This window comes from Sardina pilchardus, chromosome 16, assembly GCF_963854185.1.
Source record: "Sardina pilchardus chromosome 16, fSarPil1.1, whole genome shotgun sequence".
NCBI classification, from domain to species: Eukaryota; Metazoa; Chordata; class Actinopteri; order Clupeiformes; family Clupeidae; genus Sardina; species Sardina pilchardus.
In genome coordinates, this window is record NC_085009.1 from 14,343,166 (window position 1) to 14,368,305 (window position 25,140).

Here is a 25,140-nt window from a genome sequence, read left to right on the forward strand (position 1 = left end):
CTGTCTAGTAAACATCACATGACCCACGCAGTAAATCCTACACGCAGACACACACAGACACAAACACACCGCGCTCCACATCCAGATAGTCTCCATAAGCTCTGTATACATAGCAAATTCATAAACGCGAAGCAACATAATAATAACACAAAAAAAACCAAGGACGTGGTCCACAGTTAGGGGCGCGTTAATAATGTCTCATGATAGGTCAATGTATGGATACTATACAGCTATCATATATAGTATATAGGGAAATGAGTGGCATAATATTATGGGGTGTTCATGAGGCAGATACTGCCACCCTGGCTGTCTCTGTGAGCAGCAGCGCTGCATTGGAGTTGCTGTGGCTTGTTATCAATCAGCACAGAGTACACTCCACTGGCCACAGGCTGCCACTGAGAATCCCATCAGCCCTGCACACATGCACATGTACAGGCACACACACACACACACACACACACACACACACACACACACACACACACACAAATGTACACACACACACAAATGTGCACGCACGTACACACACACACACACACACACACACACACACACACACACACACACACACACACACACACACACACACACACACACACACACACACACACACAAATGTGCACGCACACACGCATCCACACACACATGCATACACACATACACACAAACACACACACGCACGCACCCACACTTGCATACTTATGAACAAAACATGTACAGGCAACAGACTACCAAATGTATAGTTGCTGAAGAGATTTACCAGTTCTCTGAGGAGTCCAGCCTGTGTTTTTTCATATTCCCGTCAATTAGATGCATCGTGTATACTGTAAACTGCATAACAGTGTTTTATGCACACCAAAAAAACATGCATTGACCGCACCTACAGTAACCTGTATGAGCCGCAGTGCATTAAACGTGACTTTTCTCAGTTTCTGAATCATGGACGCTGCATACACACAAAACTAGCTATTTTCTGTTGCAAACGCATCTGGAGCAGCACAGCTCAGCAGTCAGACAGACTGACAAATGCAGGCTACACTGACACAGTTTCCTGAGTCGAGCGGTGAGACACGGGAAAGGGAGAGTGACAGGAAGGAAGCCGTGAAACTGTCTTCGAACAACACCAAACACATGACAGGATCTCATGTTCATGTCGTCAGCACGGACGAGATCCCCCCAGACACAGACAGGACTGTAAAACTATGTGGACTTAGGTAATGACAGCTCTAAGGATCATCCTCTCATATCCTGTTGGGTCACCTTTTGACTCTAGCGCTTGTGTTGTCTGTGTGCTCAAGGGAGTGAAGTTAGGAAGTTAGGGCTGAACTGACCTGTGTGTATGAGGTAATGCACACACACGCACATAAACATACACACACACACACACACACACACACACACACGCACGCACATAAACATGCACAGACACATGCGCACACACACACATACTGTACACACACACGCGCACACACACACAGGCACACGCACACAAACACCAAACACTTCCACAGTAATGATAATTAACTCTTCCAACCGTGACCTCATGCAGGATCGACCCAATTGCACCTCTTTGCATTAAAGCATCATAAACAATGCTCTACAAATGGCCTGCTGTACACGGCTACAGTACACCACACGCCATAAAGTAGCATGGCACTGACACAGCTGAGGGAGAAAGCAGCTAGTCTAATGGCTCGACACTCCAAACCTATAAATATCAACCCTGTATACAAACCAGAGCAAAAATATGTCTATGGTTGAGTGAATATACAGTATGTGTGTGGGAGTGTGTGTGTGTGTGTGGGTGTGTGTGGGTGTAGTAGTGAACATCCAAGAACTCAGGTACGTGTTTGCGCGTGTGTGTGTTTGTGTGTGTGTATGTGTCAAGGCCAATCAGAGTAACTTCAAAAGTCACCGACAGACTCAGCATTACTGTCACAAGTTGCTACGCTGGCTGAGCAGTAAGAAGAGTCAGGACGTAATGAGTGAGCCTGACAGTATGAAACACAGCACTGTGTAAAAGACTACAATAAAATAATGAACACAAAAGAGCACTGAAGTACAACTAAGAAGAAACCCAAAGAATGAAATGCAATAGAAAGGATAAAAAACTATGACATGTTACCCAACATCGGGCAACAACACACAATAACTGAAGGCCTGACTAAAGTTACAGGCGAATGTGTCCATAAAAACCACGGCAGAATGTAGCGTTCAGATCCTGGCCTGCGACAGAGACAGGTGGACCCAGCTGTTCAGAGCAGATTGGCTTTTCAATTGAAAAACATAACTCACAATACATACTCTATGACAAGAAATCTCTACAAATCCATTAGCAAAACAAGATATATGAAGACGTCTATACGGAAATGTGAGTTTCTTGTCCAGTTATTATATTCTCTGAGAAACTTCATCATCAATAATGTCCTTTGCACCGCATTGAAAACATCTGGCACAGGCTGAGCTCAGCTGTTGGGGATAGAAGATGTTGAATAGACAGTCAGACAGTGTGAGAGAGAGGAACAGCACGCAAAAAAACGAAGCACGGCGCTAATGGTGTGTGCAGAGCTGTGGCACATGGATCTGTCGGTCATGTTCAGTCGCCGGTTAGACACACATAATCTCACAATCACACACAGAGTTCTGAGAAAGCTTGTGATGTCCGGTGACTGAGAGGGGCCTCTCAAGAAAACGTCATTCTCAAAAGTCTTTCTGTCCATTCTCAAGGTCACAGATATACTGCGAGATGCACACACACACACACACACACTGCCTTGCACGGCAAACAACAGACTGTGATATTTACAGAGGAACACCCTTCACCAGGTCACCCACGGGGAAAGAGAAAGACTGATCATAAAAAAACATTCATTGGTCTGGTCTCTTGTTAGTGTCCACATCAACTTTAACCCTTCAAGCACAGAGAAGGAACGCTACCACTGACATCTCTCTGTTTCAGACAACCAAACTGATGACAGAATACCTTTAAACAGAGACTTTAAAGAGAGAGAGGAAGAGAGAGAGAGAATGAGAGAGAGAGAGAGAGAGAGAGAGAGAGAGAGAGAGAGAGAGAGAGATCGAGATCTCAATGAAGTAAACTATGACCAGTGCCAGACCATCAGAGACCATCATCAGACCTTTCATCTAAGTGTAAAGCCCACATGGAACGTAATTGCTTGGTTCTTGTCCACAAGACGTAACCATCACAGACATCATCAGTTATGGTCAACACTTGACCTCGCTATACCTCGCTGTCGAACAGATGTGCTAGCGTAGTCATAGTAACAGAGATGTGTCACCAACAAGATCATGTAAGATCACAGTTCAACATCTTTGTACTTTGCTGCATAGCACACTTCTGGAACATATAAAATACATATGTATGATAATACGTATGTATCATATATGTATAATATATATTATATACCTTGAGTCCTGTAGCCTGTGGATGATGGTCACCTTCACATGTCCAGCAAAGTAAGGATGCTCGGTAGGTAAGAATAGGGTTGAGCCACAAAAGAGATCCTCTACTCAGCACCCGCTGTTACTCAGTGTGTGTACACATGTGTTTATATGGGCAAATGTGTCATAGCGCATGCATACACACTCCCGACATGCCATAATGAAATGTGGAGCAGAGGACATCTGGCTGGAGAGTGGGATTATGGGTAATTAGCCCCAGTTTAATAATCCCACCCCACGTCGCGAGGAAGAGGAATATGTGAGATTACGGGCTCTCTACGGCGTGGATTACCCAGCCACCCCAGACTCCCTCCCCACGGCTCTCCCTCATGCCATCCCCTCTGTCCGCCTCCTCTCCTCTCCCGCTTCTTTCAAATGATTCCTGCTCCTTAATCCTGCTCGGGACACACGGCATATTTAGTCTTTTCCTTCATTCTTCCGCCACAGTTGGACTTATTTTATTTTCTCACGGAAGTGGGATATATTAACCTGACTAATTAAACCTGGCAGTACATGAGAAGTGATTAAAAAAACATGTAAAAAAATCACTATCAAAACACAATGTCAGTGTATCATCGGAACTACTGTATGCTAATAAGCAGTTATAACAATACTTTTTCTATTTAATATTGCTTTACTCTATTTTCTTTCTGTATAGTGTACATGTGCTTTGCATATTGCATATGAAAAAAACACATAGGCTACACTCCTCAGAGAACGGGCAAATCTCTTCACAAAGCTCCACTGTGCTGTGGATTAAGGCATTGTAATACACGCTCTACTCAGATTGATCAGTGTTAGGAAGGGATCACCCATCAAGGAGACATGGTCAAACCGACTCTCAATGTGTTTCCCTACAAACAACCCCCACTGCAATGAGAACATTTCACAAGGCAGTGTAAAGTAGATTAGATCGTGGATGTTTTGAGGAAATTATGACTGCCAAGAAAATGTCTCAGATTTGACAGGCAAGATGTGCTCCTCTAAACAGAACTCTGCCTCAGGATAAATATCTGTCATTGTCACAGACGCAACCACACTAGCTCCACACTATGATCCACACACACCAGAGACACAGACACTTGCACAGACCATTTCACTGTTATCTTCAGTATGAATGTATGAATCGTAAATCACACTAATAACCGCTAAGTCTGGAGTCTGGAGCAGAGAGACCTCTGTCTCACCGAGGTCAACGTTTACCCAGAGATCAGGGATTAAACCAAGACCCCTCTGAGGGCTTTCTTAACCCTTTGAGGTCTTAACCCATCACCTGAGAATATAGGGAAAGATCCCACATCTGGGTGGTCCTCAGTTGGTCCTCAGTTGGTCCAGAAATGACTAATGAGATTTAGGAGTTAATGTGTAATGGCCGGGAAAAAAACAGGCAACACTACAATGTAAGTAGTCACTATATGGTGACAGTGCCATGTGGTTTTTATTGCCGAGTGTGTGCAGTTTTGTAATTCGGACACAGATTTCACAGATGTCTGGACCAGCCTGGGTGGGATCAACACACACACACACACACGCACACACGCGCACACACGCACACACGCACACACACACACACACACACACACACACACACACACACACACACACCACACACACACACACACACACACACACACACACACACACAAACACACACACACACACACACACACACACACACACACACACACACACACATACACACACACGCACACAAAGGCATTAAGGCATTACGTCTATTTGGCTGTTGATGAGAGTACTGCTTACAGGGTGAGCCTGGCAAAAGAGGAGGTGCTCCTAAACACCAAGAATGAAAAGGAGAGGATTTAGCCTCGAGCATTTAGTCTCAGCCAACTTCCTCCCCTACTGGACACGCTTGGAAAAGGGTCTGCTCCTGAAAGGGCTATTGCCAAAAATGAGACAATCAGTCTCATCAATGATGAGATTGCACACTGAACGAGTCATTTAACACTGAATAATTTCTAGTTTTATTTTAAAATAATAATAATAAAAACAGCTCATTGGCTCTTAATTCTGTGCTCCAAGAGTGAGCCTTGAGTAAATGGTAATGGCTATTTGATAAGAACCTGCAGGACTTTAAATAGGAGCTCACCTCATTATAACTGAAGAAGCTAAATAGGGCAGTGTAGACCTGCTTCCACCAAAGCCACTGATGAAGGTCATACTGTACTGTATACCACCTGAGATGTGGTCTTCTGGAAAATGCACTCCATGCCACACAATGGCATTTGATTGGATACACTGTGTGTGTGTAGTGAATATGACGACTATGACGGTATCGTGTGATCTTATCTAGATGAGGAACAACAGGTAAAATGTGCACGTGCAGGTAATTACACACCTTTGTGCAGAAGCGGCCACTCTCATTCCAGCTCAGCCATTTTAGTCATTGTTATCTACACATTCTTTCCCTCGCTCTCTCTCTCTCTATCAGAGAAACTCAGATTCTCTGTGAACCGCCATACACAAGCTACCTCTAATGCAATATGTAAAATTTTTCAGTTTGGGGAGCATTTCCGTTGTTTCGGTAACTTTCCCCTGCAGACCAACAACAACAACAACATGAGGTACTGTACATACACAAGGGCAGCACAAGACAACTCTCCCAACACATCTGGCACCTGTACACTTCGCCTGAGCGGACCACCTGAGAGGGCACATCCAGTAACGCTCTCCCACCGCCCAGATTGCGGCTTACGCTCATATATAAAGACAGGCTTCTGAGGTCCACTTATGTCTAAAAGTAGCATTCACTGAAGGTCATACCCTTAAGTCAGCAGAAGTACCCCCCCCCCCCCACGCTCCCCTCTTCTAAGAAGTGTATATCTGTCTTACCTTTATGGCCAGACAGCAAAAAAGAAGTGATCTAGGTCAGGCCAGCGGTGGGCTACTGAGAGAAGGCAGGAAGGGAAGAGAAGGGGCACAGCCCTGGTGTGGTGTTCTCAGGAATGGAGGGAACAGGGGGAACAGAGAGGAGAAGAGAGGAGAGGAGAGGAGAGGCTGAATTTGGGGGGGGGGGGGGCTGTGGCCGAGAAGCGAGGGAAGGGGAGAATCTTGAGGTGGGCGGGGCCGCCATAAGGACACAAGACCTCCTTCTTTTTCGTTTCTGATAGCTTTCCCACAACTCTGCCCTAAAAAGTTTTCCTGAATATGCTCAACGACTTTGGCTGTATATCTTCCCTGCCCTTTGTTCTTTGTTACTCCTATACATCCTTGGAAATATATTTAATTGCCAATGAAACTGAGAGGAGATATACTGTATCTGCATGTGCCTGCCAATGTGACTGAGAAGTTAAAGGGAGACAAGGAGATGAAAATATAGAGGACGGAGGTAAAGAAGAAAGGGAATACACTGAGAGATGGAGGAGGATAAGAAAAACAGAAATGATGTGCTGAAACAAAAACAACTCTGTTCCACCGGAGGGGAGGGATTATACATAGATTTTTTTTGTTTCACTGAGCCCAATGCCTGAATGTATTACAGAAGTCATCAAAAGATATTTGCCCATTGTACTCTAATCTATCTGTCTTCCTTTTAGTCTATTTTGATGTACTGTTCCCTGTTGTCATTAAAGACAGGCTTTCTGTGGATAGAATCACAGCAATATAACCGAAGAATGGAAACTTACATAAAAACAATATGATAGTACGAGAAGGATTGGATACTGTAAGGACTACTACTATACTACTATAAGGTGGACATGCAAGTCTATTGTGCACACAAACAGATAGAAGACAGATGGTGGCAACAAATGTACAAAATGAAGGATCAAAACTAGTGTCCGTTTAAAAGACATTTCACTGCACTGCACTGAACCAATGGCAGTGCATCATAAGAGCCACATTCCTGGCACTGCCCAATAGCAGGCCCACACGGTCGGGTCAGTGGAACGATCACACACAGATTTTATTCCAGGGGCAGAGAAAGGAAGGTGCATGTGTGTGTGTGTGTGTGTGTGTGTGTGTGTGTGTGTGTGTGTGTGTGTGTGTGTGTGTGTGTGTGTGTGTGTGTGTGTGTGTGTGTGTGTGTGTGTGTGTGTGTGTGTGTGTGTGTGTGTGTGTGTGTGTGTATGAGTGTGTGTGTGTGGGGTGAACAAAGGCCTACTCTGAGTGGGAGTGGTATGTGTTACCTCTGTGGGAAACCTTGTGGCTGGGTGGGCGTGTGAAATCCGAGCCAGTGGGCCTTGCGAGAGGGGCTAACGTTGCTCATGCTAGAACCGCACCATGCACCTGGCCCACTGCTTACTTGTACTCATTCCCTCTCTTCTCCGCAGGCAGGAAAAAGGAGGCGGAATCCGCGCAAATGATAGATGGACAGACGGATATAAAAAAGAGGGAAAGAAAATCACTTTAAGTCTGCCCTGCACTCCTCTGTCTGAGAGGATTAGGGACGGGTAAGAGGCTCTTAAAAACTAAATCAGTTTTTTTTCAACTCCTTGCTCTTTCCCTCTGTGTATTCTCTATTCTGTCTCTCCTGTTCCTCCTCTCCCTCTGTAATACTCATTTGCCCCCCCCCTCCGCCCCCCTCACTCGCATACACATAAATAAACTCCCAACATGCCGGACCAAGTAGTAGACTCCACGATGATCCATTTCCCAGAGCGAGGGGGATTCTGAAGTTGGACAACTTTGCTCTTACAAGCCTGCAATTGCCATTGTTTAAAACATCCATTTTACATCGAATGCAAGTCACCACCAACACAGTGATAACCTCAGAAATGTCCTGTCTCAGGATGTCTGGAGACAGAGAGCACTTGTGTGATAATGCACAGAGAGAGACCATCAGCAAGAGACCATCCAGGAATTTGTGTGTGTGTGTGTGTGTGTGTGTGTGTGTGTGTGTGTGTGTGTGTGTGTGTGTGTGTGTGTGTGTGTGTGTGTGTGTGTGTGTGTGTGTGTGTGTGGAGGCAGAGTGTGACATCTGCAGGAGATGGATGGCAGGTTTTGGGGCCAACAGGAACAGTGATTGTGGGGTGGGGGTGGTGGCGGTCAAGTGTTCAGGTCAAGTTGCTGTTTAATGAAATGCACCATTCTCCAGTGCACTCGTACTAGGAGAGGACATCCGTGGCACAACACAAGAGGGGGAGTAGGGAGGGGATGATATGGACATAGTACATTAAGCCAACGCACAAGTCATGAGGTACAAGTCAAATAAGTGTGTGTGTGTGTGTGTGTGTGTGTATGTGTGTGTGTGTGTGTGTGTGTGTGTGTGTGTGTGTGTGTGTGTGTGTGTGTGTATGTGTGTGTATATGTGTGTGTGTGTTTATGTCTTTATGTCTGTGTGTGTGTGTGTGTGTCTTTATGTCTGTGTGTGTGTGTGTGTATGTGTGTGTGTGTGTGTGTGTGCTAGCCAAGCACTCTTTTACTGAGCCAAAAACTCTAACATCTTCCCCTGAGAACTTTCATCCATTTTCCACGCCTTAAATCCTACTGTGAGAGATGGCCCAACTCAGCAGATCTCTCAGGAAGAGCCAGGAAGAGCCAGAGAGAGAGAGAGAGAGAGAGAGAGAGAAAGGGAGAGAGGGAGACAGAGAAAGGGAGAGAGGGAAAGAGAGTTAAACGAATGGAAATGGAGTTAACGCTGAGCTCCAGTGTGCCTTTCTGCTGATATTGCATCCATGTAAACAGTCATGGCAACAGAAAGGTGAACAGCTATCATGCATTTTTATCATGGACTATGCTATCATGCATTTAACTCAGTCACACATGTACACTCACAAAATATTCAAACAGACACACTACCCCCCCCCCCCCTCTCTCTCTATCTCTCTCTCTCTGTCTTTCTCTCTGATCTTATTTGGGCACAGATGAGTCAAAAGATTTATCTAAAGGATGAAAGTTTATGGATGAAAAAGATCATGATACATGCATGAATCACACACACACACACACACACACACACACACACACACACACACACTCTCTCTCTACATCAAAACCACATAAAAAAGTAAACTTCATCACAGCTGCTAGTCTATTTAAAGCAGTGCTTCATTGCCATCCAGTGATTAAGAAGAGCATTGCACCCTTCACAACACTCAACTCTCGGCATCTTCCGGCTCATTCTGAGGGATTTGCGTCTCTGAGCCTAAGTCATACAGTAATCTCATTATGTTCTCCTCGAAGAGACTTCTGCGAGCTCTTATTGTAAGCAGACAGAAGACTGAGCATTTGATTTTCAGGGACGCTGACTGTCTAATCCCAGACAGAACTGAAAAGCTAACTTCACCATTTCAAATAAAAAATAAATAAATAAGTGACAGAGGGAGTGACTGCACCATTTTTGTTTTCTACATGAATAAATCTTTATCTGGGTTTTGATAGGGGTTTCATTCATACACACATACACACACAGTCCACCTTCTGTCCATTTCATAACAGTAAGGTCATTCTATGTTTGTTTTTTTTAAGTTAATAGCACAATAGCATCTTTATCCTATTTGGCCACTGTATACAAGAGCATGCTTTTGTTTGCTACGAAAACAATAGGCCCATATCGGATATTTTAAGACTATTATTACACTTTTAGGCCAAGAGTTGAAAATCACTCACAGTGCTCTTACTGTAACACCTGCAGTAGGTATTCAGTATTACAAGAGAGAAGGAGAAGAAGATTTTTTACAAAAATGAAAGACTCAACAGTGCTTCCTTGTGGAAAATACGCAAGGCATGTAGGCAGCATAACAGACACACAGATACACAAAATTGAATGTTGCCTGTGATTACTGCAAAACAGAGAAACAACCAAAGACAATGTACACAAAATGCACTTGTTGATTTACCCAATGTAGCCTCAGTAACTATAAGATGAAAACTCTACACAGGAAATCAACAGATCAGTCTGCTCCAACACCAACAATATAAACCATACTGGTTTGTAAAAGATTAAACAGAAGGGCAAGCCTCTTGTGTCCCTGTGGAGCTGGGGCCTGCATCTTGCGTTCTACATCAAGTACACAAACTCAAACTCACTCACCTGTACACTGTTACTCAGGGGATCCACATATATACGCTGATCAAGTGAACAATTACACACAAACTAACACACACACAGCCTGAGTCATCTAACACTCTACAGTCCACACATACTCAAAAATGGGTATAGGAAAAGAGAGACACAGTGCAGAGGGAGAGAGAGGGAGAGAGAGAGAGAGAGAGAGAGAGAGAGAGAGAGAGAGAGAGAGAGAGAGAGAGAGAGAGAGAGAGGAAGCAGAGCTGCACTATCAGGCGGGAGGGTTAACGTTATCTCCCAACGGCCTTTTGCAACTCTCCCTCTCTCTCCATCTTTCCTCAACCCTCCCCCCCTCCCTCCCTCCCTCCCTCCCCCGAGTGTTTCTTTCAGTGGGCTGTGTGGGTCCGGTCCTCCCAGCTGGCCTGTCTTTGAGCCGTCCACTGGGCTTATCTGTCCGACGCATAAAGATGGCACTATATCCTGATCTCAACGAGCCCTGTCAACAGCTCTTTCTGTCCTGATTTCCGACCACCACCACCACCAGCACCACCACCACCCCTCTTTTTGTGTCCTTTTCACACTTCCCTTTTCCTGTCTCTTATTTCACCTCCATTTGTCCATCTTCACGTCGTCCCTTTTCAGAGTTATTTGTCTAACAAGCCCACATCACCTCAGGTGAGTTTCAGGGGGGTTTAGCAACTCTCTACCTTCATTTCCCGACTATTAGCCGCGGCTTATACATTGATTTTGCCCAATTTCTTCAGCTATGAGGTTAATACACGGGTGCAGTTAATATGATTTATATTATGGTATGGCAAATTAATATGGTTTTGTTTCTTTTAACTTGCATAAAACACTGCGGCTTATACACAATGCAGCTAATACACGGGAAATTACTGTAAAAGTGGTAGCTTAGAGTGAGATGTGTTTCTATTACACTAGAAATAGATCCACCCTGCTATAAGATGCACAATGTAACAGACCTTGTTTCGTAGATCGAATGTGTTCTGTGCTAGAAAATGGATAACTCTATCACAAAACCATAGAATTGCATCTTGTCCCTGAAAAACACAAACGCATTAACACTGAGGCCATGATGTTCTGAAGAGGTCATATTATTTCTTGTACAGAATAAAAACCAGACAATCATGTCATGTCATACCACTGAGCTAACTGCTCTACTTTTCATTTGGTGGACAACGGACTGAATAGCACTTTTTCAGTTTGTGGACAAAATGAACTCATTTCTGCAAATCCGTTTGTGTAATAGACTTCCTGGACCAACATTTCAGAACGCACTCCATTACATTCACAATGTCATTGCATGGAATGTTCAGTTTGTCCACAAAGCACATCTTCTATTGTTAGAAGTGTGCACAAACGGGACATAGGACAATACAAACCATGATGTGCAGGTTACATTCTTCCCATGAATGGGAATTCTTCTTCTACATTCTTGCCATGACAGAAATAGCTATCTGTATCTTTGGTTGACGTAATATGATGCTGTTTTTTGCTCAGGTTTTTTTTGTAATCAGTAAAATGCAAACCTGAGCAAATGCAAAGGCTGCTTGATATATTGTGGAGGTCAATGTATTGCAAAGTAAACATAAAACACACCCATAGACTATGTGATTTGCACCTAAGGTGTATACATTATGTGAGTTGACAGGTTACAGAAAACTGTCCACAAAAGTAAAGCTTACTTCTAGACTTTTGCATTGTCACTGACAGTACACCTTCAGTATGACTGTTCATATTGTATACATATACTATGGTATATCTGAGAGATTTTGCGAACAGTACACACATTATTGCAACTGAAATATGAGTTACGTTTTAATCGACCTTGAGGATAGATTGATGGCTTTTGCTTTGTCATGGTTTCAGGGGAAACCTAAAAAAGTGAGGCAGCGACACGACAAGCGAAATGTAGCAGAACGCATCATCCACATTGCCTGCCTGTCTGACTGATGCAACAGGAGAAGAATGTCTCTGGTGGCGTCCTTAACTACCTGCTACGACACATTCGCAAACTGAAAGGTGGCAGAGTGACATTCCGCAGGCCAACAGCTGGCGCCCAGACAAACCAGTCTGGTGGATTCTGCGGTGAGAAAACACGCAGATCACACCCTTCAACCCTCTGAGTAAAACACCCGCTGAGATGAGTCACACACACACACACACACACACACACACACACACACACACACACACACACACACACACACACACACACACACACACACACACACACACACACACACACACACACACACACACACACACACACACACACACACACACACACACACACACACACACACACACACACACACACACGTGGCCCACATGCTTACAGCCATAACCTAGAGAACCACTGCCTCTCCTAAAGGCCAAGTTGCAACAAGACTTTTTGCAAAGGATTCAGAGACACTATGTTACAGACTAAAACCTTCTGTGCAAGGTTACTGCATGCCTTTTCAGAAGTTAGATTGCTAGTCTTTGATCAGAAATCCTTTATTAAGAAATGTTCCATTTTCAACGTTTTACCCAAAAGGAGACAAAAACACAGTACATCTGCTAGCTGAGGTGCTGGAAGTGAAACAATAAAAATGGAAAATCTACAACTCAGATCTGTGAAATCATTTTTTTTATTCTTCTTTTTATTTTTTCTGCAAGCTTTCAGTCATAGACCTGCCTCAAGTGGTGAACTACTATGCATGAGGAAGCTCTACGACTGAAAGCTTGTAGTTATGAATTAAAAATAATACTAATATTAAAAAAAAACTATTGCACAGATCTCTGAGTGTGAAGATTTTCCATCTTTAATATTTTACCCCCACATACATAGCTCACCGCTTGAGTCTACGCTCAGTCAGTCAGGCGGTCCACTTAAGTGTAACCTATTTTCCACAATGCTGGGCTCCAGCTCTGCACCCATCTCACCCCGGGCCCTGAGAAATAGATGGCTGTTGAGAGATGTTCTAAAAAGCCTGTTGTGTTAGTACATAATACCCTCCCTCCCCCCTCCGTCCACCCCTCCGTCCACCCCCCCCACCCCCCCTCCTATTCGCCTGTTGACCTGCAGGCGCCACAGCAGCACTCCCACAATGCCATTCTGCTCACCTACCCCTTCATCGTCCCTCCCCCAACCACTCTGTCACCAAAGACCAATTCAGTCCTACTGGGGGCCATCGGCAAAATGAAGATAATTACAGAGTGAGAGTGAGAGAGAGAGAGAGAGGGAGAAAGAAAGAGAGAGAGAGAGGGAGACAGAGTGAGAGAGAGGGGAGAGAGAGAGATAGGTCAATTTGACATAGATATTAAAGTATAGATATCACCATTTTCAGGGATGTGGAGCGAACGGAACATGAGACTGACTGGGACAGACTGTAACTGGGGAGAGTGAGACAGGAGCGCATAAAACTACAGTAACAGGTAGACATGCGGAAAAAGGTCAAGAAATGGATTTCATTTCTCTGAATAGGCAGAGCTTAACTAATCGTAATCCTTCCGTAACACTTGACGTGTGTGTGTGTGTGTGTGTGTGTGTGTGTGTGTGTGTGTGTGTGTGTGTGTGTGTGTGTGTGTGTGTGCGTGTGTGTGTATGTGTGAGTGTGTGTGTGTGTGTATGTGTGTGTGTTTGAGTGACTTCCAACTAAAACCCTTTCATGGAGATCTGGGAAAGGCTGCTATCTGAGCTCATCTGAACAGGAAATGATGTGCTGGAGAGGCCACTCTGGATGACAGGATACAGTACGACGGACACCAACACAACTCAACCGTATCACATAACTAGACGCACACACACACAGAGACACCGAGAGATAGAGAGAGAGAGAGAGAGAGAGAGAGAAGAGAGAGAGAGACAGAGAGAGAAAGAGAGAGAGAGAGATAGAGAGAGAGACAGAGAGAGAAAGAGAGAGAGAGAGATAGAGAGAGAGAAAGACAGAGAGAGAGAGAGAGAAATGCAACACATTTGGAGAGTACCGCACAGACCTCCGGTGGAGGTTTGGGGCTTTGTTGTGGTAAAAACCCCTCTTTGCATTCTGTTCCAACATACACATACACACACACACACACACAGAGAGAGAGAGAGAAAGAGCGAAAGAGAGAGAGAGAGAGAGAGAGAGATAGAGAGAGACAGAGAGAGAGAGAGAGAGAGGTTGAAAAGCATCAACCTTAGTGATGCTCTTACATCGTGAGCCTAGTGCCACACTACAGTTCTAACGGGACACAAACACACACACTGAGCTCTGGGGCAGAAAGGCCCGTGTCCAGTTGTGCGCGTCTCTTGTGTTCGCTTTATGTACCGTTGACCTAATTTGCGGCGGTGTCCATCCTGGAGAGTGGGCCAGAGTGGACTGGGCTCAGGGAGAAGGGGAGCAGGAAGGAGACTTATTCCTCTGGTATGCCTTCTGCTCCAAGAGTCACATGACTGGGCGTTAATAGGAGAGGGAAAGTGGAAAACATCTGCTCTGCATTATGGGCCATAGGGGGATGTCCAAGACTTGCACACACCACTCTGGCCACTGGAGCAGGAGATCTGCACCCAAACACACACACACACACACACATGCACACACACACACACACACACACACACACACACACTCACGCACACACACACACACACACACACACACACTCATGCACACACACACACACACACACACACACACACACACACACACACACACACACACACACACACACACACACACACACACACACTGATGCACACACACACACACACACACACACACACACACGCACACATGCACACACGCACACATGCACACACACACATGCACACACACCAGTGCGCGCACGCGCACACACACACACACACACACACACACACACACACGCACACACACACACACACACACACACGCACACACACTCACACACACGCACACACGCACACACACACACACACATGAACACATACACACGCACACACACACACAGACACTTATTTATGAACTTACATGCACACAAGGAAACATAACACTGATACATTTCCATATTTCACCATACACACATGACACACCTTCTCATACACACATTCAAACACAATCCGCATACCACTGATTTCCTGCTCAGGAGTGAGCTCAGGCTGTCAGCACTATTCTTTCACTTCACTTCATCCCCCCTTTTTCAGTCCTTCTTCCCATCCCCCCATCATTTCATACCGCAGTGGCTTGAGCAACCCTTGCACACAGAACATTGTAGCATTGGACCACTCCACAACAGTGCACAACAAATCCACGGGACAGAAACAAAAAGCTCAGCCAATTTGGCACGTTTGAAGATCAAGTCCTTGCTAAACCCTGATATTACAGATAAAGCTCACCCCCTTGGGACAGTGAAAAGAAGTTACAATTTGATCATTTTATAGTGATGCTTCTTTTTTGTAAGAACTATTTTTATTCGTTTTTTAGAGATTACATTGGATTCCCAGTATATATCGAGACAAATGATCAGATTTTAACCAGTATAATCTCCAGTGATGCCTTGGGACAGTGACAAAAGTTCATCGTTGATCGTTTTATAGTTTTGCTTCTTCAATGCCATTCATGTTACTCTCATCACACTCCAATGTGCATGTAGGCTGGGTGAACCCTGCCTGAACTTCCGGGAATCTTAAAAGATTGAGTTTAGTATGGTGAAAACCAGACTAATGTGCATGTCCAGCAACAGGCAAAAAAAGGGGGAGTACAACAAGCAGTATTCAAAATGTCTCCTAGTGTCGTCTAAGGATTGGAAGTGCTGTCACGGCATGGAGGAGGACAGGCTGTCTCAGCGTGACGGTTGCACAAGCCGCGTCTTTGGCACCGGCGGAGCGACACTTCGCTCTCAGCGCCGGGGCGGCGCGATCGGCCCTCACCTTCGCAGCAGGCGACGACCGAAATAAACAAAAACAATAACACACGCAGCGGTGCTGTTCTGTTCGCGCTGCCAAGTATGACCTCATGTGTGAACACGGAGTGCGCGGACAACTAAGAATACAGGCGAGCAAACCCGAGCAAACCCCACGGACAAAAAGCTGCCGGAATGTTCCGAGAGAGTGGGAGATGGCGTATTGACGATCGATGAGAATATCCAGTCGCATGTTTCTCACGATGACGGTACGCAGTGATACTGAAAAGCCAGTCTCATTGGATATTTCTGTTAATGCATCATAACGTAATACATTTTTGATAACAAACAAAAATGGTGTACACTAGAATGTGGCCAATTCCCTTATATAGCCAGGTCAAGGGTCAAGGTCAGAGAGCTCAGGGAAACCTAGATGGCATGCACTGTGATGACAGAGAATAGGTGGTTATAACTCTGTAAACTTTGTTCCCCCGTCTTTTCCCTTTTCACGTCTAGTGTTTAACATCTAACTCAGATCAAGAAACAGCACAGCATCTACAGTAGGAGATTAATTTTGCCTGTGTGACAATCAAACAAGACTATAATTGACACATGGATTCAGATCAAATATGCTATCTACTACAATTCCAGTAAGACATCCTTCACTTATGTCAACTGCCACTTATTCAAAAACATCCCTACAGCGGGGTTTTAATAGAGGCCTCTGCCAGCATCAAATTAGAGACAGCTAAGCACGGACAATACCTTTGCCACAGTGAGCTCCATCAGACTAGAATGACATGGTAGGGAGTGAGGAGGAATCTTCTTTCAGCCTATACACAGAATCCTCTCCTTCTCTGCTTGGCATCCTCTTTCCCTCTTTCTTTCTGACGTTTTTTTTTTTCTTTCTTTTTCTTTCCCCCAGTGTCATGTGAGCGAAGCTCTGCTTTCCAGTGCCTAGTGGCCAGAGGGCATGAGTTGAATTAGCTCTCTCTCATGTTTGGCCTTTTTGATCAAAGAGAGCAGTGAAGGCACAAAAGAGAAGAGACTACATCCAAAGTCCTACTTCATCCAAGGCTTTGGTGAGTGAGATATGAGTCACACAATCAAGCTCCTCCACTGGCTTTACTGTTAAGTCTTGAGTCTTGACAACACTGACAACATTAATATATGCTGACTGTTGACTCTGTTCTCTCTCACACACACACACACACACACACACACACACACACACACACACACACACACACAGTGTCTACTCTTGTTAGCTGTGCAGAGTGTGTTTGGAGGGAAGTCACTCAACTGGTACAGGGAGACGCTAACAACATCGAAACTGTGGCTTTGATATCAAAGGGAACACATTTCAGCTATGCGCAGCGGATTCAACAGAAGTGTGCAACCGGCTGGAGACGTGCCAGGCATTATACCCGGGACTCTTGAAGGCCCTCTTTTTCTCACCGCATTACATGCACTGTGTGTAGCCAATCAAACAAACTAGCTTAATCGATACGCCACAACAGGGCACAGGATACAACCACACACAACTGGCTGGTGAGGGGCTCGTCACGCATCGCACGATCCGTAATGGTCTTGCCACAGCACACAACATGCCATGCCAGGAGCCAGCTACTGTTAAAGCGCAACATAATTGCCCATAAAACCTGCACTGCAGGAAACAACATCAACAATAAAGCAGCTTTCACAAGCATTTCACCGGGGGTTGGTTTCATTTCAAGCAGGTATAAACTGATCCAACACATACCTAAACTGAGAATTATTTGGGCATACTTATGAATTACCGCATATGAATATGGAGACGTAAAATACTGACCACCGCTTTATTTTAAATCATTCTGAATAAAAAATACATATATTCAGTCTCATGGTTATTAACACAAGAGTATTAGAAGTAGGTTTACGACTCAGCTTATGCTGTCCTGTCCATACAATAATAAGGTACAGCTCTGGATTTCCATAAATGATTTATGAGTGATGCCATGGTAACTGTACTTAAGGTAGCTAGACAACAATACTGTTATTTCCCGACTATTAGCCGCGGCTTATACATTGATTTTGCAAAATGTACAGTATATGAGGTTAATACAGGGGGGCAGTTAATATTGTGTTAATATGGTTTTGTTTCTTTTAACTTGCATAAAACACTGTCCTGCGGCTTATACACAATGCGGCTTATATGCGGGAAATTACTGTAGTGAGGGCTCAGCAACTATTACAAAGGAAAGGTACCTCTCCACAATGGCCGCCAGTTTATGCAGCGGACTGTTACTTTAACTTCCTTGGTTTTTTTTAGATGTGTGAATGCCATATTCATTTTGAACTTGAATAATCGATAAGTCCCTACAGAAACACCTACATTTTTCTTTGGATATTGTATCGGACAGTTAGACATGTGCCTTCCTCTCTGATACTCTTAAAAGTGCACTTAGTATTTTGATGATTTGCTATGTTTTCAGCATTTTTATACACAAGCACATTTTTTTTCCATGCCAGGTGGAAATAAGCACTATGATAGCTGCTACAAGCTGCTCAAGTATACTTAAGCGATATTCAAGAGATTCACCCTGTTTGGTATGGGGAAATAAGTTGGCTGTTAAACATTACTATATATCACTATATTATCTCATGTCATCTGATATATACATCGATACAATAGTTTATGCATTAAATGTATTGGTCATAAAATCCTCTTTTATTAAAAAAAAGATCTATTTAAATTGTGGCTGTTCCACTATGCCTGTAACTGTAAACTGCATGTAGCTGCACTAGGCTGAAACCAATGATTTCAAAGTTCAAACGCAAAGTCTACACCTGTTATGGTGCCACAGTTGGAAACATTTCCCAATCACGGGAGGCCAGACTCTCTTCACAAAGTGAAATAAAGTAGTAGAGTAGGTATGGAAACTAGGCTAGTATTGCAAAGCAGTGCTCATGTAAACATTGCGAGGTGACTGTGTCTGGGAACACATGATAACATACACCCACTCGACAAGTAGCTCTCTACATTTTAGTCTTTGCTCATCTGGTCATTTACATGTTTATGCAACAACACCCCCCCCCCCCCTTTTTTTTTATAAATCACATTCACCACCATTAAAAAAAAAACTGAGGAGCATTTTCTGGTGTGCGGACAGTGGACTTCTCTCTCCTAACTTATGCTTGTCTGTCCAGCACCCAGTTGTTATCGTTTTTTTGGATGTGCGTGCGGTAGCCTACTCTTTTCCATACACATTTACACCCTGAGGCAGTGCACAATGCATATCATTGAGAAGCATACAGCATAGGAGATGAATGAACCGCCGGAGTGGGGCAGAGAGACTGCAGCAGGCAGCCGCGCCGCGTCGCACCGCACCGCGCCGCGCTCTCAATCAATATGTACACTACACACACACCACCAGAAACTGTTCTCCACACACCCAGCTGTAAGACCTTTCTTTTGCAAATGCCACAGCTGAGATGACTCACCGCAAAGGCAGCTATGAAGATGATGATCTTTCTGACACTCTCCTAGTGATGTGAGCGTGTGTGTGTGTGTGTGTGTGTGTGTGTGTGTGTGTGCCATACATAGCCTAACGAATACCTAACACATGACAATACATTTTGGCGGCGCACTCATACGCAGTCAGTGAGCATACAGTGGTAAACACACACCCACACACCCACACAAACACACACACTCTCTCTCACACACACACACATGTGGTACCTTTGAAGAAGGGCATGGTGAAGGTAGAGTCGGAGGTCCTCTCCTCCTCTTGCCTTCCTTGCCCTGGCGATCTTCTTCGTCTCCAGCGCATCCTAATACAGGTCTGCTGTGCTGCGCCGTTCCCAGTCACACACACACACACACACACACACACACACTCTCTCACAGCCCCAATCTTCCCGCTCCTCTCCTTCTCGTTTAGTATGGAGCACTCATTCACTGGGACTCAGTGTGACTGTCTCTCCTGGGAGGATTGTTGAGCACACGGATCAAAGAGAGAGTCTTCGGCACGCATCCTTGTTTCTGTTGCACACTCACGCCAATATCTTAAGAGTTGAGAATGAGATGGAGACAGAGATGACGTTTTGCGCCTGTTTCTCTCATATATTTCATCTCCGTCTCCCTCTCTCTCCCCCCCTCTCTCTCTCTCTCCCTCTCTCTCTCTCTCTCTCTCTTCAGGACAGCATCTCACTGCAGCAGTTTCTGCCGCGTCAGCCACACAACTCAGAGTGTGCACACACACACAAAATCACTCTCTCTTTCTCTCTCTCTCTCTCTCTCACACACACACACACACACACACACACACACACACACACACACACACACACACATATAGAGAAAAGAAATAATACACGAGATCAAGCCACAACACCGATACAAAGATATCTGTCACTTCACGTGTATGCACAACTTCTGTTACATACAAACTGAGGCGTGTGCAAGACAGGAATATTAAAACGATCCTTTTCATGTCATCTCCATAAACCAAAACCAAAATTTCCAATTCAACAGTCGATATGTCGAAAAAATAGAATACAGAACACACGTTGAGGTCAGTTTGGATCGTGGGACAGTGACTCAGCGAGCTGGCCGCTGCACTAAAATGGGTCCGCTCCAGGTGCACTCCTGCTGTTCAATATTACGGGACAACCCCATCCAAACTCTTCTCATTATCACCTTCAACTCTTTCAGAAATACACATGCTCTGAGAATGACAAACCAGTACAGCAAACAAACCAGTAAAATTACCTACTAAACCAGGCAAAAGTATATCTCGTCTTTCATGTCAACTTTGATGTATTGCTAAAAAGTGTAATTCTGAGTGAAAACGCTTCAGCGACACATTGGTACTTCAAGTGTTCCTGTAACTTTGATTCGAAAACTAAAGAATAATAAACTTGTTTCTCACTATTGGTGTATCTACAATTATATCATTGGAGGTGACATACTGTACACCACAATTACTCACTATTCACCAAAGATCATACTCACGTAGCGCTCTATGATCTTAATTACAGCATGAAGCTGCTATTTGCAATGCATTTGGTTTCTATTTAATCTGAAGGTGTGTCTTTGTAGACAGTTCAGACAAAAGAAACTCATCTCTCGATGTTGGCAAAGTACTTTTAATCAAGTCCCTCGACTCAGCGTTGTGTCCCCTCATTAGAAAGTCTCTGACGTCGATCTGTGACTGCTGGGTTAAAGCTGGATTACAGTCAGACTTTCATATCATATCAATTGCTATCAAGCATGCAATTCCTTATTATAATGCACTGCATTGCCCAGAATTGCAACATTTTGGACGTGAAACTGCATTGTATTGGATTGTACTTCCAGAAAACTGCAGTGTAATTTATTTTTTGTCCCATAAAAGGGATAGTATATTCGAGGCAAATGATCCATTAAAAACATTTTAAAGCTTTACTTTGTACCTACAGTGCCTGCAGCAGTGGTATACATAATTTCCTCCAATGTGTAACTTTGTAACATCATAGGAAATTGGTTCATATTACTTTGTATGTGGTCTGTTTGTAACTGGTCACCAAGCCAGTAAAACACATTAAAATGCCAGCTGCAAGCATCAATAAGGGGGTCCACCAGCCCAGCAGTGGTAGTTGCCATGGAACCATTAGTGAAGTAGGCTAATGATGTGTCATTTAAAACCCAATTTATCTTAACAAACGAAGATAACGATTCTGTCCTTCCCATCTTGCATCTCGTCCATCTCCTTCCCTTGGACTCACGGGTGGAATGCTCCCTGATTCAACTGTGCAGACACAGATTGGAGAGCTGTAGACCGAAGAATTCAAAGTCGAATGAAATTAGGCCTCTAATTGGTCGGGCTAGTCATCTGAAACACTACAACAGCATTCGATTGTCTGTAAACAAAACCTGGCTAATCTATTTATTAATTTAGCTGACGCCTTTGTCCAAAATCAGCTACATCAATCATCAACAATCAAGGTACAGTGCAAATAGGTGACAATAGTGCAAGCTCTACTAACCCTTGCATAAGAAATATAATGACAGATCAGCTCAGCTCAGCTCAGGGACAAGTTCAGTCAAGGGATGTAGATAAGAAACACAGACAGCGTAGAGAAGGTACATGAAGAGAAGGTAGAGGTATGTACAGGTAGAGAAGGTACATGTTACCCAACTGCTCAAAGAACAGTGGGGTAACATGTACCCTTTTGGGTTGAATGCAGGCAAGACACACTGCTATGTTGCAGATCATCGGTAAGGGTTTCACTTTACAGGCCGACAGGCCCGTTATAAGGGCAGGGTGTTCGAGTAGTCGAGGCGTGAGAACCATGGCCTGTATACCAGGCATTGAGGAAGCATATCTAATTAGGTACAGTCTGATTTTATGTTTCTTATATTGAATAGTGGCATGACCAGGCGATCATAAGCAACATGGTCAGTTGTTTATCAATCTTGACCCCTAAGTTCCCCTAAGACCCCTAAATAGGGGCAAGAGTGAATGACCACATTTTGATGCTGATGTTATGATGTATAGTTTGCTCAATTTGGAGGACCAGTAGCTGGACTAGAGGTGATCCATGAAGATATTATTTGAGAGACATTTAGAGATCCGTGCAGACACTAAAGGGTCATCTGGTGGGAGCAGTACTATGAGAAGCCATGCAAGCGGATAATCAGACAAAACAACGTGGTGTAATTGGCAAAGAGAAGGGGCCCTAGCACAGAGCCCTGGGGTACCCCTGTGGTGAGCTAGTAAGATGCGGATAGCTGTCCTAGCCAAGATGCACTGAATAAACACCCCTTGAGGTAGGCTTCAGATCAGTAACGCTGTGCCCATGATGCCCATGTTTGACAGTATGGAAAGACGGATGCAAGAGTTAACCATACCAAAGGCAGCTGAGAGGGAATGCCAAGAAGCTAAATAAAATTCTCGCCATGTCTTAAACTCTTGCCTATACTGGTAGACCCTTCCTACAAGATGTGGCAATGAGGTACCCATTAATATTTCTGAGGGTACAGGTGCCTTTTTCAATTGGTTATTTAAAAGATGGATATATTGAAATAACAGGAAGCATCTCATTGCATTCCACATCACCCATCTCCAAATACCACCGGTGCAACCCACCTCATTTCAGTATAAACAGTCTGAAACCCAGACAGAAGAGGTAGAAGGGAAAAAGTCAATAAAATGCACTGCAATGCAATGCCACATGGCAGAGGTGGAGCCAGACAGCAGGGCATCCACAGTTCTCATCAACAACACAGCTCTTGTTTGGCACGAGAGGCGGCTCTCTCTAGGGTGCTACCACTTTCTCTCACCTTCCCAGTCCTCGCTAATACCACTTCTGCCAACAAAACAAACACGGCGCATTTATTTGGCCATAACGCATGGTGGCAGTGATGACCCTTACTGTCAGGTTGTCTTCTGCTGTCTCCCACTTCCCCTGTTCTCCTCTCCCCTTACAAGAACCCCTTACCATCTGGAAAGCATTTCCTACCTCTTACGACACCAACCCATTTAGCTGTTTGCTGATCTTGACAAAGTGCCATTTTCCAATTAGATCAAAAAATTCCAAGATCATAATAAATTGATCAGCCATGAAGAAAAAAAACGCCTCATAACAAAGGCATTTTCTATTCCGGTTTTAGAGGCTATATTTTTCATGTATGCAGAAGATGATGACAGAACATTAGGAGAAATTCATTCCATTTATACACAGCAGAGTTAGACTTACGGCTTCAGATGATTACGCAAGAAAGCAGAACTTTAAGAGGAGGAGGAGATGTGGTTGTCAGCCAGGCTTTCTCTCCAGCCTACGCCTGCAGTCTCCAAGGTAACAACAGTGGAGTGAGGATCGGAGCCTTAAAGCTTTTTTATAATCATGAATTTTGCCCCCCAATAACCTCTTTGCACTGTCACATGAGTGCAAAGGATCACGTCAGGTCATGCAGACCAACATGGGAAACAGCTGTTTTCCCAAAGGGGTAGAGTGACAACTTTCTGTAATGTTCACTGCACTTTTTTAGCGTTTAATCCTCTGGCTCCTCAATTTACCAACAGCTAATCACGAGCAAGCTGTGCCAAAGAATATGATAAGCCAATCAACAAAAAGACTAGAAATGCTTCAGGTACACAAGAGAAGATGTATAATCTCTCACAATAAATAACCACTTGTTCTCAGCAGTTAGAGGAATGAACAACTAATGACTGCAGTGTGTGTGTGTGTGTGTGTGTGTGTGTGTGTGTGTAGGGGGGGGGGGGGGGGTAGGGGAGACGGACAGAGAAACAGAGAAGCATGATCCAGAGGAAGCGAGCTCTAACAGGAATCTGTGAGTATAAACACTGAACAGCTGACTGTGGGGGCCTTGGAGCTCTCTGGACCATTTGGAGACGAGGAAAGTCTGTGGTGGCACTGCTGTCACTCTGTGTATTTAACTTGGGTTCACATAATTCCACTGGGGAGCGACACGAGTTGTTTTGGAAAAGAAATACCACCGCATCTCTATGACAGGTCTGAAATGACTTGGATGCTACTCGATACTTCACACAGATAGAGCCTTGTGTTTGTACAGGCTTTAAACAGCCTCGGACCCTCTAAATATTTTGCAATATGTGTCATAATTATATTCTATATTTAAAGCTGGCCATCAGTTGGCTCAGATCTGTAAATAAGATGTGTTGCGTTTGTTTGAGCCTTCGCAGAAAAATGTTGGTTTTACAGTATGCATTAAATCAAAGATTACACATTCCAGTTACAGATTATGCTATCAAACATAAATATTTTTGTCTTCTCCTGGCAGATGCATTTGCTGCCTGTGGGGAAAAGTGACAGCAAATACTGTATCTCCC

The 25,140-nt window shown here is 44.3% G+C and overlaps 1 protein-coding gene across 2 annotated transcripts in view; it reads right to left on the minus strand.

Annotated features, from left to right (window-relative positions):
* Positions 1 to 25,140, minus strand: part of nhsl2 (NHS-like 2) — a 59,823-nt gene that overhangs the window by 31,625 nt on the left and 3,058 nt on the right. Inside the window, exon 1 of one of the 2 annotated variants that reach the window (XM_062516232.1) lies at positions 20,025 to 20,328. The exons of the other annotated variant lie outside the window; for it this stretch is intronic. Within the exon in view, the coding sequence (XP_062372216.1) occupies positions 20,025 to 20,115 (91 nt within the window). The 5' untranslated portion in view covers positions 20,116 to 20,328. Of the gene's footprint in view, positions 1 to 20,024; positions 20,329 to 25,140 lie in introns of those variants that run through there. 2 annotated transcript variants of the gene reach the window in all.